This window comes from Odocoileus virginianus, chromosome 5, assembly GCF_023699985.2.
Source record: "Odocoileus virginianus isolate 20LAN1187 ecotype Illinois chromosome 5, Ovbor_1.2, whole genome shotgun sequence".
NCBI classification, from domain to species: Eukaryota; Metazoa; Chordata; class Mammalia; order Artiodactyla; family Cervidae; genus Odocoileus; species Odocoileus virginianus.
This window is the reverse complement of record NC_069678.1, coordinates 23,741,453-23,753,786: the sequence shown is the minus strand read 5'-3', so window position 1 is coordinate 23,753,786 and position 12,334 is coordinate 23,741,453. Positions and strand designations below refer to the sequence as shown.

Sequence of the window (12,334 nt, the reverse complement as noted above, 5' to 3'; positions counted from 1 at the left end):
AATCCTCAGTGTAATACACAAGATGGGATTGAGCCAAGACCAGTTAGAAGGAATTGCAATTAGACAACTGCAAAGATAAAAGATCAGTAGTTGCCATATGTGTTTGCCTGTTTATTTATAAATGGTATCCATCAGTACCACAACACTGATACTGTATAGTCATTAATAAAACACAAATAAAATAGGAATTTTATTATTTTCTTCCTCTCCTTCAGTGGAGTTTGTCCTGGAGACTAGTGCTCTGGATGATGAGGATTGCACACAAATAGAGACAAGGGAGTTGGAGAAGGGTGTGTTTGAGGACAAGGAGGGGTCTGCTTTCCACGCAGCCCACGAGCTGGACAGTAACTAATGAGAAAGATCATGTGTGGATAGACAATGGCACTGAATTGTTGCTCCAACAAATTCTACTATCTGACCCACATGAAAGAATTTGGTCAGACACATCTCTTCCAAGATTAGTTGGTATTTGGCAGGATAACCTGGGAGTGAGTTAAGAAGAGAAAAGGAGAGTTGTCTAAAAGAAATGTTGTTGACAACAAAGCAAAACCAGGTGCCTGCCTTCTGCAGAGGGTGTTTACTGACCTGATCTACTGTGAGTGGAAATCTCACCTGGGGCCTCAAGCCATGAAATCAGTTTACAGTTTATCCCCTTGGGTCATGAAGCCAAAATAGAGAAGCCTCTAAAGAAGTGAAGTCGCTCAGTCGTGTCCGACTCTTTGTGACCCCATGGACTGTAGCCTACCAGACTCCTCCATCCATGGGATTTTCCATGCAAGAGTACTGGAGTGGGGTGCCACTTCCTTCTCCAGAGGATCTTCCCGACCCAGGGGTTGAACCCCAGTCTCCCGCATTGCAGGCGGACGCTTTACCCTCTGAGCCACGAGGGACGTATGACCAAAATAGAGAAGGGAGAGGCAATGGCCAGAAGGCCTGCCACACGGATGACTCACCCACTCATCTGCCCAGACTCACACTGTCCATCACCTACCCTGATGATGATGACCACCACCCACCATGTGCCAGGCATCGACCGAGAAAACTTACACTGAGTTAATGCTCACAGCAGCCTTGTGAAAGAGACATTTTGCTTTCCCTGTTCTCATGTGTATACAAGGAAAGTGAGAATTAGGCGCAATGACACTGTACCACCAGTACTTGTCCAAACTGAGATTAGAACCCAATTATGTCCGATTCTGTTCTTCCTGGGTAGTTCAGATGGTAAAGAATCTGTCTCCAATGCCAGAGACCTGGGTTCAATCCCTGGGTTGGGAAGATTCCCTGGGGGAGGGCATGGCAACCACTCCAGTACTCTTGCCTGGAGAATCCCCATGGACAAAGGAGCCCGGTGGGCTCCAGTCCATGGCGTTGCAAAGAGTTGGACATGACTGAGCAACCAAGTCCAGCACAGCACAGCAGGTCTGACTCCAACTGCATTGCTTTCCATTATACCTGGGAGCCACGGGCTCTGGACCTAAGCCCCTTTCTGGGCTCATCAATCCCCATGCCTGCCCTCTCAGGGGCTATTCTCTGCTGCACTAAATTTCATGCTTCTCCCTTGCACACCATCCTCTCCATCATGCTTCTCAACTTGTATGCTAATGCTATGAGTCCACAAACCACATTTTGAATAACAAGGACCTAGAAACTGACTACAAAGGCAGAATCTCATTTCTGGGCTCCCCACCCCCCCTGCCCCTGCCCCAGACCTACTGAATCAGAATCTTTTAACAAGATCCCCAGGGGATTTATACATGCATTATAATTTAAGGAGCACTGATCTCAACCCCAAATATCCTTTCCTTTGTTCTGCACCATACGACTCTTCACTCAATATCATTTGAGCATTTACTACATGCCAGGCACTGTTTAGAACTAAAGACACAAAATCAAATTAAATATGAGGCACAAATTTAAGATGATGATAATGTATTCATGAGAAAGATATATAATAAATAGTATTTTTTAAAGGGTGAGTACTATGAACAAGTAGTATCTTACATATCTAACTCTAAGCACCATCATAATATCAGATACTAAGAAAAGGCTCAATGATATTTCTGAAAGAAAATAAAAGAGGGAAGGTAAAAGACATAAAAGGAAGGGAAAATAATAGAAGGCATTGCACTAAACTGTAATTTCTAGGGAAATCTCTGGCGGTCCAGTGTTTAGGACTCTGTGCTTCCATTGCAGGGGGCACAGGTTCGATACCTGGTCAGGGAACTAAGATCCCACAAGTCGCGCTGTGCAGCCTAAAATACATAAATAAACTGCAATTTCTAAAATGACAGCTCGGACAAGACATACTCATCAATGACTTCCCCATGGGGTAGCTTCATTTGGATGTGTGGATATATCCCAATATTAAGATCACTGCAATCCCAAACCCACCAAACTCTCCTTCTCTGAAATTCGCCTACTGCTGCTGCTAAGTCACATCAGTTGTCCAACTCTGTGTGACCCCATAGACGGCAGCCCACCAGGCTCCCATCCCTGGGATTCTCCAGGCAAGAATACTGGAGTGGGCTGCCATTTCCTTCTCCAGTGCATGAAAGTGAAGTCGCTCAGTCGTGTCTGACTCTTCGTGACCCCATGGACGGCAGCCTACCAGGCTCCTCTATCCATGGGATTTTCCAGGCAAGAGTACTGGAGCGGGGTGCCATTGCCTTCTCCCAAATTAGCCTAGAAATCTGGATTTATCCTTAATGCTTTCTTCTCCTTTAATCTTATAAAGCTCTTAAAATTGCTATTATTCTGTTCATTCATAAATGAGCTATTCAGTGTCCAATGTATACTCTGAGCAGGAGTTCAGGGGATGAAAAGATCATATCTAGCTGAAGTGTTTGCAGAAGTTCTCATGAGTCAGGGGGTCAGAGTGTGTGGTCAGACAGAGATCTAAATCTTGGCGCAACCACTTGCTAGTTTTGATCCTGGGGCAGGTCCCTACTCTCTTTACACCACTGTCTGTAAAAGAGGATAATGATATTACCTCACAGACCTGGAGGAGGAATCAATAAGACATACACCACTGCTATTATTATGATTGTGTGGAGCAGGGTGGGATATGAACATTCAGTCAACAACATAACTTACAAAGAGAGAAGAGGAAAGAGTGGAGACCTCTTGAGGGACGGGTGAATCATCTGCTTGGCCTGAAATCCAGGGTATAGAAGAAGCAGAGGAAAAAAGGCTAGAAGCACTGCTTGGGGTTCCATCAATGGAGCACTTCAATACCAACTCAAAAGATCTGTGGTGAATTCAGATAATAACAAAAAATACCGGAAGTTTCTAGAATAGGGGAGATTAGGATCAAAATTTGCTCTGCCTTGATGTGTGGGAGGAGAATGGCAAAGATGGAGAGGGAGGAACCTTTACCTAGAAACAAGGTCATCAAGAGGAGACCCTGGCTTGCAGGAAGACAAGTGTCAACTCACTGAGATGAAGTTGGCAGTATATCCACACAGAAACATCTAGAGGCAGATGGACAAGCTGGTGTTGAGTTCAGGAAATGTTTGGGCTGGAGGGAGGAACTTGGAAGACATCACTGAATAATAAATACTTTTGAAAATAATAGTTAAAACCAGCAACATGGGTAAATGCCTTGAGGGAGTTCAGGCTGGGGAGGAGGGCTCCTTAGAAAATCTACCCTGGGGGAAGGCAGGAAATAAGAGGAGTCAGAGAAGCCAAGAGAACTGGGATTTGCAGAATCCTGGAATTAAAAGAAAGGCTTCAAGAGCTATCCTTAGTTGTCCAGGGGCTAAGACTCTGTATTCCCAATGCAGGGAGCCCAGGTTCAATCCCTTGTCAGGAAACTAGATCCCACATGCTGCATCTAAGACCCAGTGCAGCCAAATAAATAAATATTTTTTTTTTAAAGCACATGCTTTATGTATTTAAAAAAGAAGAAAAGCATCAAGCCCTGCATATAAGGACTGAGAAAAGGATTTCGTGGCGAAGACAGGCACAAGGACATTCAGAAAGACAGCTCACCAACTAGGGCATCCTTGGTAGTCTCTGCAGCCTATTGTAATGTGAGGCTGCTAGAAAAACTTGATGAATATTGGCCACTTGAAGAAGCTGCTGCACCTCGGGCTGAACGCATTCAGCAAAGGAGGCTGCGTCCATTGCCAGGGTCCACTTCCTGTAAGCCTTCTTAGCCGAGCCCGGAAAGGAGACTGGTTACTCTGACTTGAAGTGGTGGTAGGAGGGCTTTACCCCCCCAAAGAGTTGTTTCTTTAATCATATTCTCTAAGACTTTGAGGATTCAGTTAACCCCCTGCTTGCCTTCGGACCGTCTAAGTCAGAAAGAAATTATCTCCCTTTTAAGAAGTTTCAAAGGTAATTCCTCAACAACTTTTGGTGGTCTGTTACAGTCTCTGAAAACTCTTACCAAGATCGACTAGAAAATAGGCCTTTGTGACCCAGAGTTTCCAAAAAGCTCACTTGACAAATTGAGTAATGAGTCAACTGATAGGAAAAATAAAGTCAGAGATTGACCAGTTTCTGGAAACATGGGGTGTGGGGTCACTGGAGGCTGAGGCAGGGGGTTATAAAGGGGATACAGAGGCCAGCATCCTGGAGAGTGCACTCTAGGGCTCTGACTCGGGGAACTGAGAGGCTCTGTCATGCACAAGAGCATCAGAAGCATGAGTACAAAGGAGGAACTGTGTGTGCCCCGAGAATAAACTCGAATGAACTTATTCACAAGGAATGATTGTCACTGAGGTCCTGCCATTAAAGCTGTTCCATTTCTTGGTGTTTAGGACTGATAATCTTTGAGAGGAGATAATAGTGCTCAAAGACAAAAGACGTCAACTTTACATCAAGTAGGGATGCTCGACAGAGAAAGACAAAGCGGGTGGGGGGACAAAGAGGTGCCATGCAGAAAGACGTAGATTAAAAAATATATGCTCGGTGGGCTTCCCTCGTGGCTCAGTGGTAAAGGATCTCCCTGCCAATGCAGAAGATACGGGTTTGATCCCTGGTCTGTGAAGATCCCACATGCCACGGGGCAACAAGGCTCATGCAGCAAAACTACTGAGCCCGCATGCCCTAGAACCGTGCTCCACAAAAGAAGCCACCACAGTGAGAAGCTCACACACCGCAACCAGTGAAAAGCCCTCACACAGCAACGAAGATCCAGCATAGCCAAAAATAAATAAATAAAATGAATTAAATATATATATATATGCTCAATGTAAGTAAAGAGATAGAGCTCATAGTTAAGTTATGAGAAATAGTATTTTATCAGATTAAAAAAATAAATTTAGTCATTCAAACATTTATTGAGCAGCTCCTAGGTGCCAGGCACTAGGCCGGGCAACAGGGCAGACAACACATCCCTCTGAGAAGTGTACAGCCTGCTGAGGGAGACAAGGGAGAGCAAACCACCATGAAACAGCAGAAAAGATGCTAATAGAGGCGGGAACATGGTGCTAACAGAGGCAGGGAGACTTCACCAAGAGGGAAAGAGAAACTTACAAGAGCAGCATAGAGGCACTGTCGCACTTCTGAGGACTCTGGTTTGAGCTACATGTAGCAGCCCATCGCTCTTTGCAGACTGAATGTTCATGAATGAAAACAGTCTTTATTGAGTGATCTGAAACATCCCTGAAATTAGATACTTTGCTGAGACACAAACTTGAATGGTCTTCTAGGAGACCAGAGTGTACTTGCCAGCCATTTACTGGTGAATGGATCACACCCCACACCTGGCATTTGTGCCCCAGCACAGCTTACCTCTTTTCTCATTGGCATCTATGTGGTAATTCTCACACTGTGATTAACTTTTTTTCCTTTGCAGAGTCAGAGAAATATGGAGTTAATAAGGTACAGATGTAATGAAGTAAAAAGTTTATTCTAATGGCAAAATTTATTTAAGAAGCTTTAGAAATACCTTGGCACCATATTTATAGAACCATTAAGAGTCTAAAAAATACCCCTTACATTTTTCAGTTACACTTTACTGCTTTTTATAGTGGAAATTATATGTCATGGTGATATTCATGATTCTGGAGACTCATGAAGGTCATGGATGAACCCTTTGAGAATGTCAGGGGTCCACGTCTGTGAATAATGAATTATATTTTATTGGCACTCTACTGGATATAACATGCTCTCATTTTAAGTTGGAAAAATAAGATATATTCTCTTTTATATGATTTTCTTATAATCTGGAGAAGACTACTATTGTCCTTCCCTGTTTATGAAGGCTCAGTATGTATTACCAGAAGACAAAGAATAATATTTATCCACAAAATTTTAGCCTGACAAACCAACATAGATAACTAAATTCCCCCAACTGAATGCTTTTCCCTTAGTCTATTTCCTGTAACTTAATAACCACTGAAACTTCAATCTGGCCCCCTCCCCAGAATACCTCAAACTTAACATGACAACACACAACCTCAATCTGCTTCCACTTGTCACCTTGTTTTGGCTATTAGGATCACATGTACTTGATTGCTGAAGCTGGAAAATTTAGAACTGGCCAGACACTTCTCTCAATATCTAATCAGTTACCAAGTAAATTGATTTGACCTCTTAAATGACTCTCAAAAGCAGCTGGGCCTCTCCAGGCCCATGGCACTGCCCTAGCTCAGACCCAAATCCTCTGGCATCACAATATCCTGACACAGTGCCTCTAACCTGTCCTTCCTCTATCCCCCAAGTTGACAGAGAGTAATTTTTCTTAAAATGCAAATTTTGCATTCATTAGTTGCCACTGAAGATAAAAATATGGTCCCATCAATAACTGGTTCCTGGCCAGTGAGTCTGATGCCCATGGGTCTACACATAACACTTTGAGAACAGCATTGACTGGGAGCTGCTTATCTTTCTAATTATGCTGTGTTCTTTCATACCTCCATGCATTTTTGTATTTATCCAATTCTTGTGCTGCACGGCCTTTTCACTCCTGTACTCTTAGCGAATTTCTACCACACCTTCTAGATTCAGTTCAAATGCCACTGCTTCAGGAGAGCCACGTGCAAACCTCCCAGTGGCTCCCCTATCTGGGCTCCTGCGGCCCTTAAAACATGCTACTAAGGCACGCGTCACAGTTTACAGCAAGAATGTGGTAACAAAGTTATCTTCTCCAGTGGTCCACAAGCTCTTGTCTTTGAACCCTAGTATTTAGCACAATGCTGGGCTCTGGCCACACAGTCAGTGTTCACTGAACAAAAGGACCTGCGATTGAAATTGGGGGTTACATGGTAAAATGAGAGAAGCCTGTTATCAAAGGGCAAAAACTACATTTTTTGTTACCTCTAAACTGAATCAAGGTGCCAGGAAAGTTAAAATAAGGATAGGGTACTTTTAGACCTCAAGTGACTTTTAAATTACTCCTCTGTCCTTAGCTAAAGACTAACGCTAACCAGAGTCCTGTGCAGCCTAAGTCAGAATATTTCACACCTGGACACTAGATCCAACAAATGCTCAATGACCATGGAAGAAATACTTAAAAAGAAGGTATTGGCTTTAAAAATACAAATGGGAAGAAAATGCCCAGTAAAACCACGTGCTTTTTTTTTTCCCCCTGTTTGGCATTTCAGAGCACGGTATCAGACACAGGGCGTCATACTGTACACAATGTCCAATATCTGTGGTGGCAGTTTCCACAGACAAGCTACTGTGATGCTTTTGTTTGTTCACTCATTCATTCACTCACAGAAACTGCTGAGCAGCTACTGAGGGCCAGTCACCGTGGCAAAAGCAAAGGAAAGAACAGGTCCCTGAGATCCAGGATTTCTACAGGACAGATGGATTACTACAAATGGCCCTGGGCTTGTATCATTAAGCAGTTACTATTTAAATCCTGCCCGGTTCCAAAAATGTTCTCAAGTTCGCCTTGTACTTAACAGGTCACAAGTTACCTTGGGTAACCTCAAGAAGGCTGCTAAGCATTCTAATGCAGCCAGTCTGTATCGCAAGGCAATAACCTGTCTCGGGACACATCTACATTCAAAATGCAGCGTTTAGCGTAAGTTCACTACTGCTCTGATCTCCCAATGGGTAGAGATTTGCTGAAAGACGGTTTTCTAAGAAGGAAAAGATCTGGATGAAGGCAGATGATGAGTGAAGCTGAGTTCGAGCTTCAACTAAAACTCTTGCCGTGTTAGGGCACGGAAGAATTCTCTGGATACCCTCACCATGGAGAGTGGTGGAAAGAAACGCTTCCAGGGCAAACCCAGTCAGGGAAAGACGTAAGTCCACTGCATTTAGCACCATACTGGGGCCCAGACTTCGGCCTTCTTCAAGGTAAATACTAGGGGAGCTCAAGCCTAATTCTTAACAAACTACATTATAAATGACGGGCCAATCTCCGATATAGCTGCTCCCCTTACCCTTAGGCTGCCCCAAGGTTCATTGCCGGGTTCCCACCCAGCCTCTGGACAGCGCCCTGCCCTTCTCGGAAACACCTACCCAACCCAGGAGGGGTCCCCACAACCCCCGAGCCCACCCCAGGAGAACCACCCACTGCAGCCCCGCCCCGCCAGGGCCCCACGTGTCGGGCCCCACCCCGGCGCTGGCGGCCCTTTAAACACCCCCACCCTTACACAGTACCCCACCCAACCCCGACCCGAACGGCAGCCGGAGAGGGACAAAACTCATGGCGTTCCGCCAGCTTCCTCCGCGGATCTCGTCCCGGACCACCCGGCCCGTGGGGCCTTCCACCCTGGGTCACAGCCCCTGGCGGCCCCAAGGCCGCGGCGGCCCGGCAGAGGAGTGTCGCTGCGGCCCAGCTGCGGGGCGGGGCCGGCGGGAGCGCAGGTCTCCGCCGCTGCCACGGCTGCCTCCGCCTGCTGCGAGGGCCGCCCGCTCGCCCGCCGCTGGGTGCGCTGCACGCGGGGGGCAGCCGCGGTGCAGAGGTTCATGCAGCGGCAGCGGCGGCGGCGGCGGCGGCGGCGGCGGCTGCTGCTGCTGCCGCCGCGGAGGCAGACAGACCGGGCGCCGCCGCCGCCGCCGCCGCCCTCCCCCGGCTCCATGCCGCCACCGCTGCCGCCTCCTCCTCTCCGGCGAGGGGCGGGGGGCTCCGGCCCGGGGTGGGCACCACTCCTCGCAGCGCCGCTCCCCACCCTGCCCTCCGCTCGGGCCCTGGAGCTGGCGGGGGCGCCCGCTGCCTTCTAGGAGCGCACGCTCTCCGCGCGCCCTGCGGGAGAGAGGGGGCGGGTGTGGGCGGGGGCGGGCGGGCGTCGGGGCAGCCGGGACCCCGCAAGGCGGCGAGAGGAGGGGGCTGCCTCCGAGGATGCCCGGCGGCGGCTCCCCGCTCTTAGGCGCGAGCTGAGCCGGACCCAGAGCGGGCGGCGAGTCGCCATGCCGGTGTGACGGGCGCCCCCGGCTGCCCGCGCGGTCCCCGGCGCTGCCCCACGCCGCGCCGCGCCGGCGCCGGGCGGCAGGATGGGCTGTATCCAAAGCATTACCTGCAAGGCGAGGATCCGGCGCGAGAACATCGTCGTGTACGATGTGTGCGCCACCATCGACCAGTGCCCCACGCGCATCGAAGAGACCTCGCCCATCGTCCTGCGCTACAAGACCCCCTACTTCAAAGCTTCGGCCCGCGTGGTCATGCCCCCCATCCCCCGCCACGAGACCTGGGTGGTGGGCTGGATCCAGGCGTGCAACCAGATGGAGTTCTTCAACACCTACAGCGACCTGGGCATGTAAGCGACCGGCCGCGCGGAGTAGGAGCGGGGTCCGTGGCCCTGGTCTCTTCTCACCCCTACCCTCCTCCCCAGCTCCTTCTTATTGCTGTCCCCATCCTTTTTATAAACCTTCCTCCCGCCTCCTTTTCCATCTCCCTCCTCCCTACGCTTTTGTTTCAGTGACAGGGCTGATGTGTGTAGGGAGGCTCCTCGCGAAGGCATTTTCTCGTGGTTTGCTTCTGATTCCCTATGAATGCTAGGAGCATGATGCGGGGCGGGAAGAACGCTCTGAGGAGGGTTCAAGAGACGGAGGTGGGGGTGGCTGGCTAGTGCCCTGGGAGTTTCGGGGCGCCGTCTGTGCTTTGCAGGGCTTCTGGGGAAGAGTTTGGGGGGACCTGTAGAGAGTAGTGGAGTGCCGGGGGCGCGTGGGCTGTACCGCGCGTGCTTTGGAGAAACCCGAGCCGGTTTAGAGGAAGGTCCCAGGCGTCCAGCCTGGACTTGGTCTGCCCTTGTTCCTTCGAGCCCTTGTCCCCCGAACCGGAAAGCCTGGAGGCGTTTCCATCCGGAGCCGCACACCCGACAGCCACCTCCCTGGCTCAGCGCCCTCCGGAAGAGTACCGGAGGTGGTGGGAGTGGGAAGGCACCGGGCGCGTCCCAGCGGAGCAGGCTGATGGCCTTGTGCGAGCAGCCTCTGATTGGCGCGGTGCGATACGTGTCGTTGCTCAGTGAAAGTGTGGGTCTCATGTCGGTCTAGGGTCTTTACTTACTCCAAAACTTTATTCTGCGGCGCTGGGAGGGATTCCCCAGCGCCCACCGCCGAATTCTGTCGGCGAGCTGGGAGCTCTCCAACTTCTTTCAGCAGCGCCGCTCGGCGCGCGCCGGGCTCCGCAGCTGCGGGGGAGACCCGGGACCGCGGCGACTCTTCTGCCGCCAGGGGCCGACAACCTGCCCCGGAACCGCAGGCTGCTGACAGTCGCGTCCAGGACTTTTTCATTAACTAAATTTTCATAACTCCCTGCCAGCCTCCTTTCAGAAGTACACTCTGCGCAGTTGGCAACTACAATGGCTGAAAGGTTTGGGGCCTGCATTTTGCAATGCAGGTTACAATGTAGGTCTAGAACACCCTAATTAGCTTGCAGCCCATAGGGAAACCCTCTTCTGAAAAGTCAGCCTCATTTCATTAGTAATCTAAAACTCCAGAGTTCCCAAGGTTCATCTTTTGAATATGGATATAAGTTGGGAGACTTTCCATTTTAAAAGGTCAAACTATCTTTTTAACAGCAGTTTGCAGGCTTTTAATTGCACTTTGAGAGCAGGTGAGTTAACACTAGTGGTAGGTGCTAAAAGGAATTTTGACAGGTTGCTTTGTTTCTCCCGGCTCCCACTCCCACCCTTTTCCCCACCCCACAGAGTCTGAACTTTCCTCTCTAATCATAAAAACTCAATGCTGGAGAAAGCTCCTTCCTAGGGAAGATGTGTGACAGCCCAGTTTGTTCTCTCTCTGCACCCAGAGTGTTCTTGTCTTTCTGGAAGGCAGCTGGATGTGAGAAATAGGGGAAATCTTATTTGGGGTGAATTCTGGTGGCTCAGACGGTGAAGAATCTGCCTGCAGTTCAAGAGATCCCAGTTCAGACCCTGGGTTGGGACGATCCACTGGAGAAGGAAATGGCTACCCACTCCAGTGTTCTTGCATGAAGAATCACATGGACAGAGGAGCCTGGTGGGCTACAGTCTCAAAGAGTTGGACAGGACTGAACAACTAACACACATGCCATTTAAAAACATACACACCCTCAAAAGAACTATCATATCTGAACATGTGTGTCTCGTAAAGATTTTTTTTTTTTTAAGAAACTCATTATCTCCAGCTAAATCAGAGAAAGCCCCAGATAGGCAAGGGCACCTTTGCGTTTGTTCTCTGGGCCTGGCCCTGACAGCAGTGTGCAGCCTTGGTTGGGGGCAGTAACTGCAGCCTAGGGCCACTCTGGGAAACACTAGGAGGGACTGAGCTGAAAGTCTTACTTTTCCCAAGACTTCGCAGCCAAGACTCTCTGTTGCCTCACATCTCCTGTAAATTAGTAATCTGAAAGTAAATAAATCATTCTTTCATAAAAGAGGATATATTCTACCTCAGGAGAAGCCAGGGTGAGGTATAAACAGACATGGTAGTTGAACTTCCTTGACTCTGTGAGAAGATGTGTCCACGTTGGCACCCACTTTAGGGTGTGAGTTGGTGTCTGCTCAGAGGGACACATTCTCCCTGACACTTCCTTGCTGAATTCCTGCCTTTGGGATTTGGAGGGGGAAAAAAGTTCTGCCTTTAAACTACCACTTTCAGTATTTTAAGATTCTTGGTTTTCATGTTGTTGTTGGCGGGGGACAAAAATAGTCCCCAAGAAATCGTAAAGCATATTATTTTAGATTTGTGTCCAGGGGCCCCCCTGTCTTTGTGGTTGCAATAATGGCTGTGTGTGTTTAAGGCCAGTTTGGAGCCTGGATTTGATTGAACGAATTTCCACGAAATGTTTCGGCCCTGAAAACTTGGCGAGTGTAAACTTTCTGATAGAAACCCATATTGCATGAAAGTCACTGCAACCTACTAGTTATTATGTCCATTTTAGCCAGTACCTTGAGTGGAGAAAACACTGCAGGCTGAATTTTCACCCTTGTGTAATGCTCTTGTTACATGA

The 12,334-nt window shown here is 48.7% G+C and overlaps 1 protein-coding gene across 3 annotated transcripts in view; it reads left to right on the top strand.

The window, feature by feature from the left end:
- Positions 1 to 9,189: 9,189 nt before the first annotated feature.
- Positions 9,190 to 12,334, top strand: part of FAM78B (family with sequence similarity 78 member B) — a 108,310-nt gene continuing 105,165 nt past the window's right edge. For 2 of the 3 annotated variants that reach the window (XM_070467716.1, XM_020898351.2), the window contains exon 1: positions 9,195 to 9,662. In XM_070467716.1, the coding sequence (XP_070323817.1) occupies positions 9,400 to 9,662 (263 nt within the window). In that variant the 5' untranslated portion in view covers positions 9,195 to 9,399. Of the gene's footprint in view, positions 9,663 to 12,334 lie in introns of all 3 variants that reach the window. The other variant, XM_070467717.1, reaches the window with a different exon arrangement.